Consider the following 24,096-nt stretch of genomic DNA (forward strand, 5'->3'; position numbering starts at 1 on the left):
CCATCTCATGAGCAAGCCCGGAGAGCGGTTACCGCTTCTTCCGGGGCCAGTGGGTTTAATCGCTGATCACTTTGCCATGACCATTCCATTCACGGGCTGTCTTCCAAGAGAAAGGATATGACTTGTAGCATGTTGATTTGTCAGCTGGGACACAGAGCAAAGGAGAGAAATATCCCCCCCGCGCCCCCCACCCCCCACCCCCGCCAATTTGAAGAGTTTTAACTTTCTGGCCCATAGAAAGTTGCTAAGGACAGGTGCTTTGCACTTGTCTGAATATTCTAATCGAAAATCGGGTCAATTTTCAATGCCCAGCAAGACATGGGTGTGTTCATTTTTTTGATGTAAAGAAAGTAAGGACTTTCTTTCCAAGAGCGAATGTCCTTTCATTCACTGTAAGTGATGGCTCGTTTTTGGCGCTGGTCCTGGTGAAACAAGATGCTATAAGTCACCACTGCTCACGCCATCCACCTCACTTTGCCACCCAGAAGAACTTCAGTCCTAACGCCTGCCCCGTGATCTTAATGTCACATGGTTACAGCTGTCGTTTCTCCCGCTCTCTAAACACCTCGTTCTTTGTAGCATCGGCTTCACCCCGCACCAAGCAGTAAGTGCTTTCGCAAAACATGGAACTTGGAATGAAATGTTTCGTTGCTGTCATGTATGTCTGTAGTTAATAACCAGCAGTTCTTAAGGCTGAGAGCATTTTGACCAGTAATGGGAGGTAGGTATCAATGCTTCCTTTCAACAGGAGTTCCGAGTAAAGCCAAATCTAAAAATCTAAGAATAAAAGTATTGAAAAAGCCCCCAACTGACCTCCGGACAGAGGAGGTTCAGCACGGTGGCCTTTGAGGGGGCAGTTGGCAAGGCCTTCAGTACTTAACAGTTTTCGTCATGCTTGTCGGCACTCAGGCTAAAGCTTAAATCATATCCACTCTTCACGTGAGTTTGACCTTGATGCCCCAGCGCTGCTTCCAGAGGAAGCTCACATCTTCGAATATCACCATTTTGTAATGCTAATGTGTATATTTCTGGAGCAGATCTATTCTGTGAAAATTATGTAGCTCTGGCTGTGAAAATCAGTTTTTAAAAAAATTCAGAATAGAGGTAAGTGACAGGGTATCCTCAGGCAATTGATGGGACCTAGAAAGTCCAACTATAGTAAAAACATTAAGGAAGAATCGTGTTTATGTTCCCTCTCACTGTGACCCCCTTTCTAGCTCACCCACTCAGTACACACACACATCCAATACCAACACACTGACAACACCTTGTCCTAAGTCAAGAGGACCCCTCTATTTACGTAATCAGTAGTAACCCCATGGTAATCTGTTTATAAGTCCAAAGTACTCTGACCACTGGGGCACTTTAGACATTCGAGATGCTGCCTGTGGGCATAGTGAGAAGAGCCCACAGGCAGCATCCGTAATGGATTTGGGAATCAGACCAATATGGATTGAAATCTCGGCACGTGATTCAAGGCAGGCCGTCACCTTCCCTGAATGTAAAACAGGAATAATAGCATCTGTGTTGCTGGGAGCGTCCGAGGCTTCAGTAAGATAACGTCTGTGAAGGCACCTGGCACGTTGGGGACGTTCAATAAATCATTACCAAATACGTTTCAGAATTAACGATGAGGTGGACCACGTGACTTCTGAAGACCCTCCCCTGTGTGAGACCCAATGATTTGGGGTTCCTTTTGTGAAGACTGGTTTCTGCCAGATTCTAGTAACTACTGTCAGCATCGGTCTCCTCATACCTTCCTTTACGTGTCTGGTTTCTGATACTCTGTGATTCATGGCCACTTACTTGCCCTCCAGAATGCAGATGCCATGAGCTATCTAATTAAAACTTCCTCAGAGCTCTGACAGCAGCTTGTTTTGTTGCTTCAGTCCTGTCAAGGTGGAGGCTTTGAAATGACACCGTCATGAATCAACATGTTACAGATACGCCCAGGGACGGCTCTTTTGAGCGTTTACCTATCTTGTTCCCTTTATGTAGTTCCCTCAAAACTGAAAGGAATTGCAGTTTTCCCCCAAAGACAGCCAAGTGGCAAAAAAGGTTTTGAGAAACTTTGTGAGTTTCGGGATGTGTAGCGATCTGATTTTTCAAACGTCATCTTTGGATGTATATTTTCTTTTTATATGTTTATCATCAGCTCCAGAGAGCTCATTTTCATAAACGCTGTTCGTAGTTAATCCCAGCCTGATTTCTGTCTGTCCAGGTACACCCCCACCTCCCAGCTTCGCACACAAGAAGACGCAAAAGAATGGTTACGGTCCCACTCTGCAGGAGGCCTGCAGGACACGGCCGCCAACTCTCCTTTCTCCTCTGGCTCCAGTGTAACTTCTCCCTCCGGAACAAGATTCAACTTTTCTCAGCTTGGTGAGTAGCTACTTGGCATTAACTGTGTTGATCAGCGCCTTAGGGCAGAGGTTATCGTGCATTTTGAAAGAGACATGTGGTCACATCACTCTCAGTATCTGATCAGCCCTCAGCAGTGTAGTTTGATTATAGGCAATTGATAGCAAAAGAAAAGAAAAATGTGTTTTGGTTCTCTATCAGTAATTTTCTCTACATGGTTGATATAGGTGGGGTTATAGCAAAGAGCAAACCATCCATGGAATGAGAAGAATGTATTCTAAGACCTCTGAAGATGTAGGTTTTATAGCGTATCCCATGTTTGGTCATCCTCATTGCTTTATTAAACCGGAAATAAAGATCAGGTTTTGACCGAGCAGATACTCTTGGAAATGCCTACCGGTGACATCATGCTTTGACTGGCACAGTGAGGAAGGGAAAAGAATTTGTAACACAGTCCCTGCTGACATGTCAACGGATGCTTCTTTTAGAGAGACGAACACCCACACAGACTCATAGATAGGTAAAAGAGAACAGTCCAAAGCTTTATATGAATCCGTGTAAAAACTGCATATGATCCGATAGCAAGTATACACAGTTAGAAAAAGGAAAGAACAGTCCTGGCTGAAGTGACTGGGAACGGTTACACGAAGGTGGCAGGATGAGAGCTGAGCCTTCCAAGACGGAAAGAGAGGGAAATATTCTTTCCGGTCTCATCTCGTTCTTTAGAGAGGCAGCCTTCTCTGATTATTGTAAATAATAAACTCAGTCTTTAAGGACTTCTAATCAAGTAAGGGTTAACTCTTCATTGTTAATGAACCGAATGCATACTTCTGAACTATCTTACGTTACTGAAATGGACAGGATTTTAATAAGAAAGCCAGTTTCGGCTAAGGTAAATGCACCCCCTTTGCACTGAAGCTCTGCAGGCACCATTATGAAATCTTCCCCGTCTGAGACAGTGAGACCTGTGTTCATATTGTTCTTTCCTGGCTGTAACTCTTTGGGGCAAGGGTTTCTTGTCATGCACAAATGCTTCCCATCTGATCAAAAGCCCGGCTGGACTATTTTGGGCTTTTGGCTTTAGGGAGAATTGTTCCAGATGAGCCCAGAAAGTAATTAGCTCATGCCTGGAAGGTGACACTAGCTTGTCTGAATGTGCCAAGTTGGAAAGCTGAGGCCCAGAGCCTCGCTTTGGAACTGACCCACCTTTCCTCCCTTATTTTTAGCTGTAAGTGTGTTACTCAGATGCTGGTGTGACCACCTTTGAGAAAATAGACAAGGGAGAGAAGTTGACAGGGACGGGGATGGCTGATCGTAAGCAGCCTCCTCTCCGTCCCCCTTCAGGATTTGAACCGGGACATGAATCTCCAACCCTTTGACTGACTCCTTTCCTTCCAGCGAGTCCCACCACTGTCACCCAGATGAGCTTGTGCAACCCGACCATGCTGAGGACCCACAGCCTCTCCAATGCCGACGGGCAGTATGACCCGTACACGGACAGCCGCTTCCGGAACAGCTCCATGTCCCTGGACGAGAAGAGCAGAACCATGAGCCGCTCGGGCTCATTCCGGGATGGGTTTGAAGAAGGTAAGAAGCAAGGAGGTTGACCCTGTCTCACGTCGTGCAGAGCGGTTAACAGTCCTCTATACCGAGTTCACTTCACTGACCTAAGAGTCCACCTGTACAAGTTTCCAACTCGCCACTTACTCTGGGGCGCGGGGCTGGGGAACTCTGAATAGTAGGGTCTGACTCTTAATTAACCTCGCAGGACTGTAGGGAAGGGCTTCCCTGGTGGCGCAGTGGTTGAGAGTCCGCCTGCCGATGCAGGAGACACGGGTTCGTGCCCCGGTCCGGGAAGATCCCACATGCCGCGGAGCGGCTGGGCCCGTGAGCCATGGCCGCTGAGCCTGCGCGTCCGGAGCCTGTGCTCCGCAACAGGAGAGGCCACGACAGTGAGAGGCCCGCGTACCGCAAAACAAAACAAAACAAAACAAAACCTAAAAAGGATTGTAGGGAAGACAAAACACGGGTGAACCCTGGAGTTGACCGAGTTCCGCTCCAGGCTTCTCTCCCTTGGACTTGGGCCCTAGCTTCTTGGCATGCACCTCCACTGTGAGACTCAGCCGCTGGCACACCATCTTGGCAACGCCAGTTACTGGAGAGTTCGTTTCCCTGTGCCAACACACCCGTATGGCTTTGGGGGGGCTGTCGGCAGCAATGCCTCTCCCCTTAGCTCCAGAATTTTCTATTTCTTTTCTCAAGCACCAGTTTTTTAAACTTTGTTGCTTTCAGACTTGCCCTTTTCCTTCTTTGCTTGCTAACTGGGAATATTTGGTGTTTGGATTTTTATGCTTTGTTCATTTGAATCAGAATTTGGGGAGAAAACTACAGTGGGCATCTTCATCAGCCATCTTCCTAACTCAGTTCATTTCTCCTTCCTACTTCAGTCAAAGTGTGAGTTAGTGGAGCAAGCAGTCAAAATGGTGGGAAGGCACATCACCCCCACCCCCAAAAGCTTCCCACAGATGGGGATGATGTCAGTACCAGTGATGAGTGGTTAAGAATATGGGATAATAATACCAGGGTTTGAATTCCAGCTCCACTACTTCTTAGGTATATGATCTTGGGCAAGTCAACTTCACGACCTCTCTGTGCCTTTGTATTTTCACTGATGAAGCAGGAGTTCCAGGCTCATGGAATTATGAGAATTAAATGAGATAATATATATAAATGTTAATCCAGTAATGTCAGTACCTGTTACAGCCTGAAAACTGAGCTTCAGCATTGATGTCCTGGCAGCTGGAAGTCCCCAGCCGGAGGAGGGGGGACTCTTGGAGCTAATAGAGCCGAGGCTGAGGGCCACGGCCCTAGTTGTGCCTTTTCTGCCAGTGACAGAACAGAATGGGGGTGCGGAGGGGAGTCACAGGCACTTCCCTCTGCTCCCAGGTCCCTGTGAGAATGGGGAAATATGCCCAGTGTCCTCCTGGTAGGAAAGAACAAATAAACTTGTGACTGTCGAGGAAACCCCTAAACAAGTCAAGAGGGAGAGAGATGCAAGACGTCAGCTTCTGCCCTGCCCGGTGTTCTTTTTAACAAAAGTTGTAAAGAGTTTAGTTACAGAGCAGTTGCCCCCTGGTTAATCTTCCTTAATTCTCTCCACTCTGATTTATGTATCATTTGCGTCCAGTTAGCAGACACTCGTCTGTAAATCCATCTGTGGGAACCCACTGGGATAGAGGATTAAGGAGGGGCAGAGCCTGAGTTACTGAGAGCGTTTTGCTGGATTTAAGAGCTAGAAATCTGTAGTAATCGTGGAGGGCACGTTGACCGTAAGGTGAAGGAGTAGGCAGTTTGTCTTTGACATTTTTCTTATCAGTGGGCGAACCAAGCATGGCCACAAAGCATTTCCCAGCCCTCCCGATAATGACTCATGAATGGAGAGTGCCCTGTGCCCTATTCATCTGCTGTGTCCCGTGTGTAGCTGAGTGAACTGTGTTCAGTGCTGCAGCTTGTCCAAACAAGCACACCTGACCTCATAAAGGTCCAGGACCATTACAGTATCATCATCAGATGGGTTTTTTTATTCCATCTGGAATCAAGCCGTCAGGCAGCACAACTGTGGCATATCCGGGATGTCAAAGTGACATTGATATAAAGGGCTTGCCCACAAGCAGCGTCTAGACTTTTGTAAACCCTGATGATTCATGGTGATGTGGAACTGAAGCGCAGCGGTAAAATCAAATTTGGGGAGAAGAGGTAGAGACTGCCGTCGATATACTAGGAAACATGTAACATCTTCATCTTTTGGGAAATTTGGCATCAGATTGATTTTATTTCTTCCAAGGCTATTACATTACAAAAACAAAATAGGGCTTGTGCAATTAGGTGTTTTTAATTCCATTGGGGGATGACTTTTTTTTTCCCCCTCTTGAATGTATAAACTCCTGGTACTGCAGAAACAGTTGGGAAAAAATTCACATCTCATGTTTGGACCAAATAGAACCTCCTTATATTGATAAGAGGCAGTTAGATATATCATATGCCAGATAGCAGAAAGAAAGTTTAGGAAGAATTAGCACAAGTACTTGAGTGAGGTTTTTGTGGGATTTAATTAGCACTTTCCATTTTGAAGGAAATGGAAGTCATAAATATGTAGATGAGGTACAGGCACGGCCCACGTGCAGCCTTTCAAGGTTATTTCGGGTAAATTAATTTCCATCAGATGCATTATGCAATCTTCAAGTCAACTTTAATAGTGCACTTTAGGGAGATGCTTGAGGCACTTTTCAAATGAATGTTTTTGGAGAAAAAAAAAATCCAGGGACTTGACCAGTCATCCCTAAGAACTGGTGCAGTCTAAATCAGTTCATATGGAACCCACAGAAACGGAGCAGCTTATTAGTAAATAAATCTTGTGTTGCAGCTCTCCTGTTTCTAGCCCCTGAGTTACACTTGGATTCAAGTCCTGGCACCTCCACTGTTAGCAAGGTGGCTTTGAGTAAGGGACTTGACCCTGTTCAGCCTACTTCCTGTTCACTATAATGTGGAAAATAAGTACAACTGTACCTACTTCAGAGGATTAGGTGAGATAAATCCTGGAAGGCATTTAGCAGAATGACTTTGAAAGGGGTTTATAGTAAGTACTCAGTCGATGGTAGCTATTGTTACAGTTGTCATGTTTTGTTTTATCCTTCTCCCCATGGGCCATTTCAACCCCATCTTGTTTATGGCAAAGTTGAACAGAGGAAGTGACTTGGGGACTTTTTGCAGCCAGAACTATGTCCTGAACTCCTGATTCTCAGCCCTCTGTGTTTCTACTCAATCCTGCCTTACACTTGTCTCTTCCTTGGCCACAGCTGGGCTTTCTTACGTGTCTGAAGCAAACCCTGCACCTTCGTCAGTGTGGTCGCCGTTTTCAGTTATGCTTCCTCCGCTGGTTGAGAGGGCAGCCCGCTAGCCATCAGAACTGCATCTCATTCTCACCGACTCCTTCCTTCCACAGCCCCCAGTGGCAGAGCGAGGACTAGAGTGCAATACCCAGACTCACTTTCTCTCTCTGCTACTGACCAGCTGTGTGTGCTTGACCACATGGCTTAGCCTCTCTGGACCTAAATTTACTCCTGTGTTCATTAGGGATAGAAATCCCTGCCCTGTCTGGGAATATTACCTACAAATTCTCTATGATGATGAGGATTACTTCAAACGGTAGTATGAGGAAGTGCTCGATTAGTATGAAGCTGAATATATACATATATCTATGTCTATATCTATATTCGTAGATATATATATATGGTACCCATATATATGGTACCCAAGGCATCTGTTTGCTTTATTGGCTGGGATATGGCCAGTTGTCTCATTCCATCCTGTGATTTCACCCCTACCCGTGCCTTCTAGTTCTTCTCAAACATGCACTTTTTGCTTGTTTGGTCCCAGATTGTGCCTATGTAGATTGAATGAGGGGTTTAGGAAACCATTCTACATATACCAAAAAGCTTTACCAGAAACAAAAAACCCTCAGGTACCAGTAAACAAGGGCACTCAAGGGCAAAGCCATCTCCAGATTTCTGGTCTGCAGATTCTGTTCCTGAATGCTGTAGCACCTTAGGCAGGTTGTTTCACCTCTCCGGGTTTCAGATTAGTCAGCGGCACAGAAGGCCTGGATATTCTCTGCGGTTCCTCGTATCTTCGAACCTTTGGAGGAACAGGTGTAGGGAGGAAGCTCTGGCGCATGCTTCTGCTGCTCTGGCTTTGTAAGTCTCACAAGCATTCTGTTGTCCAAAAGTATCCCAGCCACGTGACCCGGGCTCTGCCTTGGCTCAGTTTTCTTGAAGGAAGGCCAGCTGCGGTGGTTCAGGCAGCCATATTTAGCTTTGGGTTGATCTGGAAAGCAAGGACTTTCTTTGGACCACAGCCTTGCCGTTGCTATTTACAAGTGAGAGGAACGAATTACGGAGAAAAATAATTACCTCCACCCGAAGCCCGCCGGATGCGCTCCTCTCTGCCTGCGGCCCCAAGCCTGTCTTGCGGTATTGCTGAAGGCAGTATCAGTGAATCCGTGTGTATGAGGTAGAGAGATATGAGACAAACCTCCATTTTTCAGCAGCCCGAGCCCACGCAGCAGCCCTGTGCAGGCCTCCGGAGCGGGCGTCTGGCAGGGCAGTGTGATTGAAGGATGGCTCCACGCTAGTCACCTCTCTTCCCTCAACTTGGCCTCCAGCGTAATTTCCCCCCTAGTGTCTGTGTCGTGGGGCTAAAGTAACTTACCCCTTTGGACCGTTAGGCCACTAGGTTGGGGCATGAGAGGCCTCTGTTAACGTGTGGGCATATTAACACTGAAAGCCATTATTGGCCGTTAACACCTTCAACTGATTTTTTAGGGGCATGGGCCAGATGAGTCATGGATGGAGAAAGAAAGGAGGAAAAGATCTAGAACCTCGGACGTTGCTGAAGAGGGTGGATCTGAGTGACGGTGCAGGGATAGCCTCAGAGCAGTTGGCACCGTCTAAGAGAGAAGAGGGCCAGAAGTGCAAGCCGAGAGCTGTGTGGGTTAGAGGAGGGAGGAAGCCCATCCCGGTGGCTGTCAGGAAATGAGATAGGGCTCCAGGAGAAGATGCTGTTTGAGCTGATCCTGGTGATTTGGATGGGTAGGAGTGGGAAACTTCCTAAACCAAAGGAACTGAATGGGCAGAGACTCTGAGACGGCCAAGTACCACGCAGGCCATGCTTGAGAGAGCCGTGCAGGATTCAGAGTGCTATAGGAGCACCTAAATGAAGGATGGGAGGTTGGAAGCTTTGTTGGGGAGACGGTGTGGAGGCACCAGAGTGGTCGGCTGAGCCGTTGCTGGGATATCTGTGGGCAGGTAGCTTCTGCCAACCACCGATCCAAGTTGAGTTCACTCCTTGGGTGGTAGGTGAAAGCCGTATAGTACACATGGAAAGTACTCCCCAGCCTCCCACTCTCAGACCGCAGGTGAGAGCGCAGCGTGGGGTAGAGGCATTCCACTCCTGGTCAGGGAAGCTGTGTGCCCCATTAGAAGGTCTGTGATGTCTCAACAGGCATATTTCTGTCTTTCAAACAAGTTGTTGGGAGATTACTAAGAAAATGTCATTAAAGAATCTGGTTTCCAAGAAGAGAAGTCAGCCAGAATACCTAGTCCTGGAAAAGACCGTGGTTTAAATTCCATGAAAACAGAAAATAAAATGTCTCCATTGGCTGGGGGCAGGAGGGGGTGAGGAGGGTACAAGGATGGTACCCAAAATACCAGTCGCAAACAGAAAAGAGAACGCTTTGTAGATATGATAGAAATCAAATGAAGAATCTATGTTTCTGTGGATATGTTTTCTAAACAGTGTTCTAGCACATGGTCATCTAGAATGAATTTACCATGGCCAACAGCCAGCCTCCTAGGCTCAAAATAATCAGCTCATCTTTTTGCTTATACAAATGGCAGATGCTAGCAGGATATAAAATATATATGCAACCCAATCTTAACCCTAAGGGAATACATCAGAAAAAAGAAAGGAATAAAATATGCTGGAACAGAGCAGGTAAAAGTTGCCTCTGGGTTATACAGTTATGAGTCACACAGGTTATGGCAGTGAAAGTGCTTCTTGGGCTTCCCTGGTGGCGCAGTGGTTGAGAGTCCGCCTGCCAATGCAGGGGACACGGGTTCGTGCCCCGGTCCAGGAAGATCCCACATGCGGCGGAGTGGCTGGGCCCGTGAGCCATGGCCGCTGAGCCTGCGCGTCCGGAGCCTGTGCTCCGCAACTGGAGAGGCCACAACAGTGAGAGGCCCGCGTACCGCAAAAAAAAAAAAAAAAAAAAAAAAAAAAAAGTGCTTCTTAACATTTCTCTGTACTTGAAACATATAACTTAGTAATTATGTGGTATTTTGATAGTTGGAGCAGGGGTAGTATATAGAATGGTGTAAGAAAAAAAAATGTGGTAATAGAGAAATGACTCCCATAGAAAATTATTCCTTACTTGACACTGACCTGTCACCAAACCAGGAAAGGTTGGGTCAAGAAGAGGTTAAGTCGCTGCAAGCCTGGTAATGTCCCCTAATGCTGAGTTTCTCCTTCCCTTCCCCTTTTCGGCTCCATAGTAGCCAACTGCAATTCACCTTTTCTATCTTTTCTTTTTTTTAAACAGTTCATGGATCCTCACTCTCCTTGGTTTCCAGCACGTCATCAATTTATTCTACAGTGAGTACAAATCAATGCTGTGTGGCTATGTGTGTCGAAAATAAAACAGCATGTCTCCTAGAGAGAGCATTTCCATTATAAGGGAATCAATTAATTAGGGAACAAGGGTTGAAATTCACAAACAGTTACTGATGTACCAACCAAGAAATCAGGAGCTGACTTTTGTTAAGGTGGCATTGTGCTTCGAGTGGTAACGAGTTAGAATGTGTGAGATGCCTTTTTCAACTTTGTGTCTGCCTCAGTTTCTTTGTCTGTAAAGTAGAAAGGACAGCAGCCCCTACCTTGTGGCATTGTGATGAGAATTAAAGTTATGAATATCACTGTTCACTGCAATATAAATTCCTTGAGGACAAGGACTTTTTTCTGGTTTTATTCCTAGTGCCTAGAACCGGGCCTAGCATATAGTAGGTGTTCAAGAAATAGGTTTGCGTGAAATAAGACAATGCACGTAAAGCAATGAATAGTATGCTTACTTTTTATAGCTCTGTGCATAACTGTCTTAAAAACTTTAACTCGGGAATTCCTGTAGGAAAAAAAACATTTGATTAATTAGGAATTGGGAATTCTTTAGCCCTTAATTCCGTGGAGGACAGATGTTTTAATAATTCAGTTTTTGGTAATGCCAGGTGTCTCGGCTCTGTAGTGGGACAGACTGTAGATAGCCCCCTGTAAGTGAAAGACCATCCCAGAATGAAGTCAGAGAGCCCGGGGCCTGACTGTCTTTCTTAGGCCTATAGCGAGCAAACAGACCTCAGTGGTTGCTGACGCGGTCTGATTTGAAGGACCTAGAAACGTTCTCTTCTGCTCCTATCCACCTTGCCCCTCCAATTCCACAGTACCTCTTTCCTCTGCTAGTCATCTTGTCTGAAGTTTTATCAAAGTCCTGGCTTTCATTTTCAAGACTTTATATATGGTAACCTTGGGAAGGGGTTATTTAAGCCGTTATCCAAGAAAGCATAGGGATGGCCTTCTAACGATCAGCTATTGCATCTACTGAGTCCTTTCGTCTAGAATGAAACTCTGTGACATGGGTACCAGATCAGAGGTGGTACTTTTCCGCCTAGATTCACTTCTTCCACAGTATTTACTGGCACCAAGTATTGATATATGCCAGGCTCTGGGCTGAGCCCCGAGGGCGTGGTTTAGGTGGAGAGAGGAGCCTACTGCCGAAAGAGGAAGCCAGAGGCACAGAGGGGGGCGGCGGGGCGGGGGTGGGGGGGGGCCTGGGGGGCGTGTGGAACTCTAGTTTCACAGGGTTGGTGCAGGGCAGCCATACCAGACATTTCAGTGCCCAAACCCCATGTTTTCCCAGGGAGTTCCCAGGGTTTCCTGTCAACACACTTTTCATTCAGAAAAGTGAAAAATGGGGGCTGGCCTGCGTCAGCCAGCCTGGGAGGGAAAGAGCACGAGCTCCTCCACCTGTGAGAACTCAGATGCAGGAAGCCATCACTTGCAGTTCCTGGCTGCTTCCCCTTCACGCCAACCACCGGGAGTTCTTACAGCTACAGGCCTCTCTTTCAGTAGCTCTTGTTCTAGGTGTGTGGACCTGAAGTTCGTGTTTTCATGAAATTTGAAATTGTCCTTTCTGAGTTGATACAAATTCACAAATTACCAAAGACCTAATAATAATAATTTTTAATTCCATGTTTATCTGGATAGCAGGAGACCCGAGGCCTATTCATAGTTTTTCCCTTACTGTTTGACTTCGGACAAATTACCTCCTTATTCTGGGGGTCTCCGTTTTGCCCTTGGCCTCAGGGAGCTAGGCCAATTGGTCTCCGAGATCCCTACAACCTCTGACATTCCACTAGTCAGTGAGTCAAAGGTTCCCATGTACTGTTCTTTATATGTGCCTTCTCTGAGAATGTAAGTTGCTTTTGCAGACTTTTTACAAAATACTCTAACCTTTGAATATTTTCATGATGGAGTGGTATACTAATTCCAAGGAAAACTGCAAGTCTGGCTAGACTCTGCTACCACCAAGCAGTGGTGTGTGGTCCCTTATCTATTATTAGCTCCTTGGTGATGATGAAATTCAGAAACAAATGCTCAGGCGCCTCTGTAAATGAAAAGGTAAATAAGTTCGTATTTGTTGTCTAAAAAGAGATCCTTGGAGTCTCTTAAGTTGCCACCAACCCAGACCAAAGAGTCTGCTTAAGACCAGAGTGTTTTAAAGGCTCTTATTGGATGATAGTAGGCTTTCTCCCCCCTGAAATCCCTGCAATTCTTAGATATTCAATAATGTTCATTCTGGCTGCAATTTGCCTGTAATTTTAATTACAAAGGAAAGAAAAGACAGTCTGATGCTAAATAAATACCATGAAGAGGTCGTGGCCGGCCCTTGGAGTAGAAAAACATTGAAGAGGCCACATCTGGCATGAGATTTGCTTTCTTGGTCGGTAGGGAGCAACAGTTGAGTTCCCTGGGGAACTGCCTAGTGGAGAGAGGCCCGGAGCTTCTCTCGGAGTTCCCAGATGTACAGAAGAGCAGCAGCAGCTGGGGCAAGATACAAAACACATGATTTCTCCAGGCTGCTGTTGAGAACAGGATTCCAACCCCAGAGACAGGTGGGCTCCGAGACAGACAGTGGCAGCCGCCCAAGAAAGGCTGTTGATAGAAGTGTTTAGAAGTAGGGCTGGTCCTCCGTGGATGGTTCAGCCTGCTAACAGACCTCCATTCGCCTCCCAAATGTTAGATAGCTGTGACGTTATCACCGTTAACTTTTCTCCTTTGGATCAGACTCAGAAGCCAGGGCCTTATTTCTGGAAGGCCTCCAGGAGAATGTCGCCTATAGTCAGAGCAGGAGGAAGTGCTGGTTAAGATCATAGGCTCTGGAGCCAGACTACCTTGGATCCAATCCCAGTTCTATCACTTATCAGCTGTCACCATGAGCAAATTATATCAGTACCTTCTGAAAGGGTTGTTACGAGGATTAAATGAATAATGAATGTCAAGTGCTTGGAACCGTCTCTGGCATATAGTAAGTGTTCAATAAAATGCTACTTATTTTTACCAGAACATAAGCAACATAAGATGTGAGGGACTTGGTCATGTTCACAGCTGTATCCCAGGTTCTTAAAACAGTGCTTGACACAGAGTTAGAAATCAATAAATATCTGATGGTGGTGGGGATGAATTGATGGACAGGCAGACAGACAGACAAAGAGAGATGGCTGAATATTATCAGAGAGGGCAGAGTAAGCCCTGAGGACTTCTCCAGACCTTCTCCTGAAAGTGTTTCTTAGATGGGGAGATTGTCCAGCTGTGTGACTTTAGGCAAGATATCTAACTTCTCTGAGCCTCAGATGGAATACAAACCTACTTTGTGGAGTTACTGCAAGGATTAACTGATTTGGCCCCAGTGTACCTAACAATTAGTTACTGTTGTTAAAAGCCAGCCTGGAGGGAGGGCTTTCTGGGGCAGGACCAGGAGTGAGGGCGATGGGAGCAGGACGTGAAGGGCGGTCAGACAGGAAAGGGCTACCCACCTGTCCCAGCTGTTAGGTACAGGGACTACGGGGCCTAATGGATCATACCCCTCTGCATCCTGAACTAATCGAGAAGTAGAAGCCAGAAACCAGGTGCTGACTTTTTAAAAGAATGGGTTTATCACTAGTGAAATTGGATTAGGACACACATAGAGGACTCAAGGACAAAATAGGGTCCTTCCTGATTTTCACTCACCTACCTGGCTCCCAAGTCACTGTTCCACCCCAGTGAAGTGCAAATGGTGGGGTGTGGAGAGAAGGGCAGGAACACTTCCAATATTTCCAAGAAAGGGTGTGTTTGCGGGGGCAGTTGGGGAGGGTTGGGGGTTTCTTCATTTATGGACCCCCCCCCCTCGGGAACCCCAGAAGAGAGAAGGAATAGTTCCCCCTCCTGCAGGTCCCCCCCAAGCCATGTGGGATCCCCCTATGGGAAGAGGCAAGTAGCTCGTAGTCTCTGGCCGGCCGACTGCTGTGTCACCCCAGACCCAGGGCCCAGTATGGAAGGCTTTGCCGGTAAGAGGGCCTACAGGCTTCGTCTTTACTCCCCAGGGTCACAGGTAACTGGGGGACTAGAGATGGAGCAGCAGGAAGGGACAGGCCACCTTCGTCCTTACAACCTGGGGAGTCACCAGGCTGGCTGACAGGGGTTCCCAGCGCCCCCTCACTTCAGGAACCTTCCTGACCTGCTGCTTCAGTGCCCTAGGGAGATAAGAGGGAGGGATAAAACGGGGCACAATTAATCTATGAGCCGTCCTCCCTGCCTCCCAGGTAGGATCGCCAGATTAAACTAAAAAAAATTCAAACTTAACTGGGTGTTCTGTTTTTTTATTTGCTAAATCTGGCAACTCTGCCCTAGCGTATCCCCTTCTCATCACAGCTTCTCCCTGTCGTCATCTCCACATGGGGACAGGGGGCTCCTCACAACGAAAACAGGAGCGTATTTCCTAATTCTTTCTCGTTTCTTAAAATAACGTGCTGTTCGTATTTGGCCTTTCTGATTGGTCGTATTAATTGAACCACTTTATCCAGAAAAGTCCATCAGGAAAGAAACTAATAAATCTTTAAGACTGCTGTAAGTGTCCAAATATGGTACTCCCTGTAGGCAGGATTATACTGTTCTTAGCTCCTCAACTGGTCTAATTTCTTCTCTGTTTTTCTTTACAGCCAGAAGAAAAATGCCAGTCAGAGGTAAGGAAGAGTTGGCTAGTTGGATTTCGTCTTTCGCTATTATCAATTATTTCTCCCAGCTCAGCCTGTAAGTAGACTCCCAAAGCAAGTAACTCTGTGCCCTGTCGTCTTTAGATTCGCAAACTACGGCGGGAGCTGGATGCCTCCCAGGAGAAGGTTTCCGCTTTGACCACCCAGCTGACAGCAAATGTGAGTACAGACCCAGGGCGGTAGCCATTGCTACCTCTGAGCATTATAGAAGCAGTGTGGTATAATAAAAAGGACATAGACTTTAGCATCGTGGGTGTGAGTGTTAGCTCTGACACTTACTGGCATTGTGCTTTGGGCAAATTCTTTAACTTCTGAGCCTGCCTTTGCTCATCTGTGTGTTGGGGGATGATAATGTTTAGCTCTCAGGGGTGTCATGTGATCAGTACCTGAAATAGATTAAGTGCTCAGAAATGTTCATTTCCCTTTCTCTTTCTGAAAATTTTCATCTTAAGAGAAAAAAAAAAAAAATCTAAGGCTCCACAGTAAATAGCTGACCGCTCTGTAATTATAATATACACAAGTACGTGTTCAGGAGGCACTGCCAACTGGCATTCGATTCGGCAACTGTTTGAGTGCCAACTACGCCCCGGGTACTGTGGGTTCAACAGCAAAGGAGGCACAGTCACTGTCATCTTAGTGTTCTTTGTCTGGTACAGCAGAGACAAAACAGTTTTGCTGTAACATGATAGCTGTTGTGATAGCAATAAAGGGTGAAGGTTGCGGGAATATATAGGAGGAGCACCTAGATCAGTGCTGGTGGGGCTGGAAGAAGTCAGGAAAGGCTTCCTGGAGGAGGTGACATCTGATGAATGCTGTGTAGGGGAGGATGCATGGGAAGGACAGCATTCTAACCAAAGAGTAATTCGTGCAAAAGCCCACGGTGCATTTGGAAGCTATAAATAGCTCAATGTAATTAGAATCTATGGCTTGGATGTGGGGAAGAGGCTGGGGTGGAGGGGGGAAGGAAGTGGAAAGGAGGGAGGCATCGAAGAAAGGCCAGGGTCAGGCCACATCATGGAGGCTCTCAGCTGTTAGGTGGTTAAGTCAGCTTCCTAACTGTGGTGTGGTTATAGGATGTGAGGGGTCAGAGTAGAGGCAGAGATCTCCTACCCCATCAGATCAGTCTATAAAGGAGCCCGCAGAGCCGTGAGTTGGCAAGGGCTGAGGCTCAGAAGGCAGAGCCTGAGGTTTTGGAAGGTGCTGAGATGCCTCAGAGGCAGGGCTTCCTGCTTGGGAGCGCACAACCCAGCTTGAGCTCACACATCCATGTGTGTGAGCCTGTCAGAAAGCCACCTGCATGACTCCCAGCATGCTGTTAAAATGAAAAGCAACTTCAAAAGCTTGTCTTCTTTGGACCAGGAAAGTAATTAATATTTATCTGCAGCTTTTGCCCACAAAATTCCTGGCTTGAGCCTGAGTCTACTCAAGGAAACTTTCCATTTCACTTTAAAGTCTGCACATGAAGTACCTAGCACAGTGCTTGACCTTGATTATAGGCTCAATAATTGGTAACTACCCATAACTATTCATTCTCCCGAGCTCTCTTACATTTCTGGAAATCTTTGGGGTTTTTTTCAAAACCCTAATATACTAGGCTACTGTGTGTTTTTTGTTTTTTGGGGGGGTTTTTTGCGGTACGCGGGCCTCTCACTGCTGTGGTCTCTCCCGTTGCGGAGCACAGGCTCCGGACGCGCAGGCTTAGCAGCCATGGCTCACGGGCCCAGCCACTCCGTGGCATGTGGGATCTTCCCGGACTGGGGCACGAGCCCGTGTCCCCTGCACCGGCAGGCGGACTCTCAACCACTGCGCCACCAGGGAAGCCCTACTGTGTGTTTTATAATCCTTTATTTTCTTGGCGTCTTCCTCCATCGGTAACTCTATCCAAAGAAGATCAGAAATTGATGTTAGATCTGAAATTTGAGGCTTAGAGCCTAGTTAAGACGGCAGAGGTATTCTTCTGTGGGTAGTCTTCATCTCAGTAACCAGATGCGTGCATTCGAATCCAGCACCTACCCTAGACCCGGTGAGCCAGGGGTCTCCTCGAAACTTGTGAGGTTTGACAGCAAGTGATTTGGAGCTACTCCCCTAGTTAAGAATTACAGCTGCCAATGGCTGCCCCTCACTAATGAAAAAATAGTAAGTAATTTGCTTACCAATGAACTTGGATTAATTCCTCCAGTGACCTCATGCTTCCCCAAGGGACCTTACATTGGGCCATTTGGAACTGTCCTCTCTGATCGAGAAGAATGAGATCTCTCACACATTATTATTATTTCAGAAGTACGTTTTGCTCTTCACAAAAGCTATTGAATCCAGTATTGTTTTCTTTTTTCCTTTTCTTTTTTTAAATTAATTAATTTATTTTTGGCTGCGTTGGGTCTTCGTTGCTGCGCACAGACTTTGTCTAGTTGCGGTGAGCAGGGGCTAGTCTTCGTTGTGGTGCGCAGGCTTCTCGTTGCTGTGGCTTCTCTTGTTGCAGAGCACGGGCTCTAGGCGTATGGGCTTCAGTAGTTGTGGCACGTGGGCTCAGTAGTTGTTGCTCGCAGGCTCAGTAGTTGTGGCACACGGGCTTAGTTGCTCCGTGGCATGTGGGATCTTCCCGGACCAGGGCTCGAACCTGTGTCCCCTGCATTGGCAGGCGGATTCTTAACCACTGCGCCACCAGGGAAGTCCCAGTATTGTTTTAAAGTAAATATTTAGTCTTGCCACACACCGCCAGCAGTGCTAACGTGTTTTACTGTCTGCCATCTTTCTTGCAGGCCAAGCTGTGTTTGTTTTTCTAGGACAAACTACTCAAAGCCACCTTCTCTGAGTGTTTTTATACACTTGTGTTTGTTTTCCTGGGAATACGAGATTGCTGCTTGCTGAGAAGGGTGTTGTGCGGCTCTAAACCAGCCTCCTGGCCCATATTTTCATAATCGAGACCATGACACAAAGTCAGTCCTTTTGCTCACCAGCAAAATGCAATCCTCTGGTTCTTCAGAGCAAATGTGGTTCCTTGAGTTGCAAAAACACTCTCTTGATAGCAGTCTTCATGGGGTCAGGTTTTTGCTTTTGTTTTTAACTGAAGAGAAATGTTGAATGCCCACAAATAGAATCTTGGGGCAATCAAACGAGAATTGAAATAAATGGAAATTCTGTCATTTAAATTTGACCTTGTCATTCCTTTGAAATGCAAGGGTAGCAGTCATTCTTTCTCACATCCATGTCCTGGCTTCATTCACTTTGTGAATGTCTTGAATTGGTTGGCTTTTGTTCTGCCGCATTGTCCCCGGCAAACTAAAGCATATCTCTTTATTTTAAAATGCAAAGGCATTTTCTCAATTTTTAATAAAGAGAGAGCATGCAATCAGAAAGAAGCTGGCCAGTCCACTTAACATTTCTATCTCAAGTGCCCTTGCTCCCTGGCCAATGGAAAAGAGACTCAGCACTTGATCCTAGAGATGTCTTATCCTCCATCTCCCTGTTTGATGAAGTCCAGTAACCGAGGCCTCTCACTCACCCGTCAAGTCTCTCCTCCTCAGACTGAAATGTCCACTGACCCTGACCCTCCTCACAGCACAGGGTGACGGCTCCCCTCCCACCCTTGTCTTCTTCACTCTGTGCATCAGTCACCTTTTCCTCTAGAAGTTTCCAGAACCATCAGATCTCACTTCTCCCAAGACTCAAGTATCTTGCTGGTCCTTCTGATTCCTCCTGTGACCTTCTGTGTATCGACCCACCCCACTCCTAGAACCCTTTCTTGATGTCTCCACACCTGTGTTCTCATAGTATCTTTTGTCACTTTCCCAGTCCCAAACCCCGTCCTTTCCCTGTAGTCTCTAGTCATTCCTGTGTTTTGCAATTCCTTAACAGTTTATAGGTCATTTTCAACTATATTGTTTCATTCAGTGCTCACAATCACCCTGGGAGGAACATAGATATTGCTTCCATTTTATAGATGAAGACACTGAGGCCAGTAGGATTAGATGACTTGTCCATTTTTTATTCTTGGTTTTAACAATATTATCAGGATCCTAGGTCAACTAACTAATATTTCACCTGCTGCTCTGTGGAAGAAGGAAAAAGGCTTAGTGTTGGGGGACAGAGTTGCGTCTTGCCCTTGAACAGGGTTTCAGAGAAAGGGGCAGATAGGGAAGCATCACATTTCTCAATTCAATGGTATATATTTTTTTCATGTTTTTCACATCTCTGAAAATTGGATGCATATTTCAACTATAATTGGCGGCATTTTGAAAACTGTCTTTGTAAAATGTAAAATAATGGTGTGTCTGATGCTGTCTTCTAACAGGGATACAAAAGTGCAGGGGAGCCCCAGGGAAAGTCATAACTCCAGGGAAAACAGTGGGCAGGTTCTCTAAGGAGGTAGCAGATGGGCCTTTCGGTGGCTTTTTTATTAACCAGGATTATAACAAGCAACATCTGCCAACCACTTTGTTCATTTATCCTACAAACGCGCTCAACGTGAGGCTCTACTATGAGCTTGGTGCTTGGGGAACAAAAGGTCATCCTGCAGTGTAGTGGAGACTTGCGTAAATCAGCAATCACAAGAGTGTGTGTGTGTTTGACTGTGATACCACAGTGCGGTCCAGTGTGCTTGTGAGAGTGAATGGGAGGGAACCAACCCAATCTGGGGGTGTCTGGAAGGCATGCACTGAGGTCTGTTGAGAAGGATGGGTAAAAATCAGTTAGGGAGGCAGTTGGGAGAAGAGCATTCCAGGCAGCAGGGGAAGCACGCAGAAAGGCCCTAAGGTGGGAAGAAGCACGGGGGCGTGAAGGACATGAAAGTCTAGAGTAACTGGATCCCAGAGGGTGGTGCGAGGTGGAGCTCAAGAGGCTGAAGAAGTCGACGGGTTAACCCACGTGGCTCCATTTGGATTTCCGTCTTTGAGACCTTGGCACCCTTCAGGCACTCCTACCTTGCAAGATAATGTGACTGAAGGGAAATGTGTCTTTCCCCTGCAGGCTCACCTTGTGGCGGCCTTTGAACAGAGTCTTGGAAACATGACAATCAGGCTCCAGAGCTTAACCATGACGGCCGAGCAGAAGGTAAAGCAGAAAGGATGCTTCTTTCCTCCCTGCTTGGAATGCACAACAAACCTAAAAACATTATCCTCTTGTATTCCAGAGAGGTGCATAGATTTTAGTGTGCTTGTTGGACTGTTGGAATTGAATCTGAAAGAATAGGTCTGCTGAGTGAAAATATGACCTAGATGGAGTGGCGGTTAACTGCATCGGCAACAGATCTGAGTCCTATTCCTTCTGCGTTGATGTACTCATATGTGCCTATTAAAAACTGATTCAACCTAATGTTTGAGACAAAGGTTTCCTGCAACTCCTTCATTCTCTACCCTCCTCTAAGCTGACGCTAAGTTGTACTTCAGCTGAACTCGGTACAGAATGATTTGGGGATGACCACCGTTTTCTTCTATTCCTCAGGATTCAGAACTGAATGAGTTAAGAAAAACCATTGAGCTGCTGAAGAAACAGAACGCAGCTGCCCAGGCGGCCATTAATGGGGTAATTAACACCCCAGAGCTCAACTGCAAAGGTAAAGGGAGAGAAACAGCCTCAGACCAGCGACCTACCTGCCCTTAGGAACCCTCCCTTGACAATATATGATGCAACCTCCCTGCCAGAGGGTGGGTGTCCATGTCAGTCGGACAGGTCCTAGAAGGCACTTAATCCAGTTGCTTCCAGCCTCTAGGAAAACAGCTATTCCAGCTCATCTTCTCTGATGTATCTCAAAATGGAAGAAAATATATCTCTGTTGGCAAAGTGTCAAAGTATTTCATAGCCTTAACTTCACTAATGCTTTGATATTTACATATGGACCTGGGACAGCCTGAAATGGGTTCGTCTCTCATTTGTCCCGGAAAATATTCTGGAAGGATTGCTCTGTCCTTGTGTATCTTACTTGGGTGGGGGGCGGGGGGGAGATATGGGCATGAGGAGGAGTTACGTCCAGAAAATGATATTAAGAGAACCGATAGAAAAGTAATGGTGAGAGTTAACATTTCTGGAACATTCACCGTGTTCTAAGCACTGTGCCGTGTTTACATGATTTCATTATTCCATTTTCTCTCCACAACACGCTCACGAGTGCAATGCTGGTCCTCCACACTGTACTGAGGGGAGTACTGAATTTTAGAGGCGAGAGTCCCATCCTGAGGCCACAGAGTGTGAGAAACAGAAATGGGACGAGAACCCTAGTCTGCCCCTGAAACCAGTGCTCTTAAAGACCGGGCTGTCAGGGTGGTTCTGTGACTGTGAGGAACACTGCCTGCAAACTTTATTTTGGTCTCACTACTGTTCTGGGCAGTGTTATTTCTGGTACCACTGTTATCTCAAACGTCAGACCTCCTGGGAAAGCGAGGCTAGAGGTGACGTGGGAAGGATTGGCAAGAGCTGGCCAGGCAGAGCAGAGGGAGAAGAGCATCCCAGGAAGAGAGAATGACACCCGTAAGGTGGTGAGAGGACATGGGTTTGGCATGTCCAAGGGCATGAAAGAAGCCTGGTGCGGGAGGAGCGGGGAGAGCAAAGGAGGGGCACTCACGACACAGATGACTATTGCCACCACTCACAGACGCATTTTAGCTCGAAAGAGTGAGTGTGGGGGGATCACTAAGCCTCCCCTGACTTCTGTTTTGTAAAGTGGAGAGAGCCCTCCTTTAATTGACCAAAGAGGGCATGGCACTCGGCTACCCAAGGACCTTAAAACCAGCATCGCAGGGGGCTTCCCTGGTGGCGCAGTGGTTGAGAGTCCGCCTGCCGATGCAGGGGACACGGGTTCGGGCCCCGGTCCAGGAAGATCCCACATGCCGCAGAGCGGCTGGGCCCGTGAGCCATGGCCACTGAGCCTGCGCGTCCGGAGCCTGTGCTCCGCAACAGGAGAGGCCGCAACAGTGAGAGGCCTGTGTACCGCAAAAAGAAAAAATTTTTTAATTAAAAAAAAACCCAGCATTGCGGAACAGAAGGTGACGTCTAATGGGAAATAGCTCCTAGTCCTTGGGTGTGTGGATTTAGGTGTAAATCCTGGGGCAAAGGAAGGGGCTCAAGTCAGCAACTCCTGATGTCCTGCCTTGGGTCTCCAGGAAATGGTACCTCCCAGTCCGCAGACCTCCGTATCCGCAGACAGCACTCCTCCGACAGCGTCTCCAGCATCAACAGTGCCACCAGTCACTCCAGCGTGGGCAGCAACATAGAGAGTGATTCAAAGAAGAAGAAGAGAAAGAATTGGGTAAGTGTGCATCCAAAGACTCTCGTGGGCACTAGCAGAGTCAGGCTTGGAAACGGTGTGCCCCAGATAAAGCCCAGGCTAGCTCTTAAATTCACAACATAGACCTGTGGAAGTCAATCCAGAGAAGTGGCTTGTGGACAGGTTTCTACTAAAATCAGCATGGTGCTCAGTCAAACCCTAGGATTTATGAAATCACTACCTCTTTGTAGTTTTTCTGTTTCATGAGACTACGTGAAGCACTCATCTTTCATCGCATATGTGTCATTTCTTCCTCATCATACGCTGGCCACAGAGTTCCAGTTACTAGAGCAAAGTTACTCTTAAGTGGTTTTTTCCTTAGTTCCAAAGTAGTTCTTGGAATATGTGTCACTAGTTATCCCATCGTTAACCGTAGTCCTTATCTATTTATTTACATAATTGCCTATGATAGCATTAAATCACCCACCCTTGTCTTTGAAATTTTTTTGACCATTTGCTGTGAGTCAAAGCTTCATATGTAGTTGTTAGCAGTTAGTGAGTGGTTCTAAATTGGGGGGGTGGTGGTGGAAATCATACCTCAAAATAGCAAATATAATAGAACCAGTGTCCAATGCGGTGTTTCTCCATGTTTCCATAATCCCATCGAGCTACTTGGCCTTCTGTACAGTGGCTTCTTGAACAGTTTTTCCCATTCTTCTTGGGAAATTCCACTCCCCTCTCCCCACCCAATTTTTAGTTCTGCTGTCAGGGCTGTGACAGTCAGTTCTGACAGACGTTTGCCGCCCGCCGACTTCAGTGCAGGGACACCCCAGGTTGATCTGAAGTTGGCCAGGACTCACAGGACCCCGTTTGTCAATGCTGACAGCATCGTGTTTTCACAGTAGCTTCATCGTCCTCATTCATTCCATACACTTCCCCCTCATCTTGTGTTATCTTGGATGGGTGGCGAGGTCTCCTGATGGAGGAGTAGAGGATTTAGTCATTTTGCTTATTGATGGCTCGCATCGGAGGCAAGCCGAAAGGCCAGTTCAGTGTGGTCCTCTCATTGTTCCGATGAAATTTTTCCTTATGTTACTAATGGCTTTTAGTCAACTCCTTTGCTATGACTTAAACCAACAGAATTAACTCATGTTTCTAATGTGCTGTTGATAAATACGGTCTGATTTAATTATCAACGTGATGAGAATTATTTTCTATGAAAAATCATGTTTATCCATTTTCTTTAATTCAGGAAATAAAACTTGTTTATTTTAAGACAACTCTTGGTTACCGGTGCAATTGGGGAGGATGGATAATTGGCATCCTCAGGGAATCCCAGAGCTTGATTTTGTCTAATCTTTATCATCTGCTCTAATGCCAAGCATTTTACCAGAGGTTGAGGCAAGGATTTAGGTTGATGTATACCAAATCCTTCTCTTTCTATGACTACTCTCTGGAAATACGGCCATAAGTAGGAAATGGGAGAGAAATGGGATCCAGACTCGCCCACAAGCTGGACAAGCAGATTGTTATGGGTGAAACTTTGATGGGAGACAATTCCCATTATTTCAGAATGGCCCATTTTCTGAATTTCACAATGGCTAAGAAAATGTCCAGAATACG

At 46.6% G+C, this 24,096-nt stretch overlaps 1 protein-coding gene across 3 annotated transcripts in view; it reads left to right on the forward strand.

Annotated features, from left to right (window-relative positions):
• NAV2 (neuron navigator 2) overlaps positions 1 to 24,096 on the forward strand; it is a 332,163-nt gene that overhangs the window by 271,451 nt on the left and 36,616 nt on the right. For all 3 annotated transcript variants that reach the window (XM_032640399.1, XM_032640401.1, XM_032640400.1), the window contains 8 exons: positions 2,222 to 2,382; positions 3,760 to 3,948; positions 10,517 to 10,569; positions 15,222 to 15,245; positions 15,360 to 15,434; positions 20,241 to 20,324; positions 20,715 to 20,826; positions 22,370 to 22,515. In XM_032640399.1, coding sequence (XP_032496290.1) covers positions 2,222 to 2,382; positions 3,760 to 3,948; positions 10,517 to 10,569; positions 15,222 to 15,245; positions 15,360 to 15,434; positions 20,241 to 20,324; positions 20,715 to 20,826; positions 22,370 to 22,515 — 844 coding nt within the window. The remainder of the gene's footprint in view (positions 1 to 2,221; positions 2,383 to 3,759; positions 3,949 to 10,516; positions 10,570 to 15,221; positions 15,246 to 15,359; positions 15,435 to 20,240; positions 20,325 to 20,714; positions 20,827 to 22,369; positions 22,516 to 24,096) is intronic.

Source organism: Phocoena sinus, chromosome 8 (genome assembly GCF_008692025.1).
Source record: "Phocoena sinus isolate mPhoSin1 chromosome 8, mPhoSin1.pri, whole genome shotgun sequence".
Lineage (NCBI taxonomy): Eukaryota > Metazoa > Chordata > Mammalia > Artiodactyla > Phocoenidae > Phocoena > Phocoena sinus.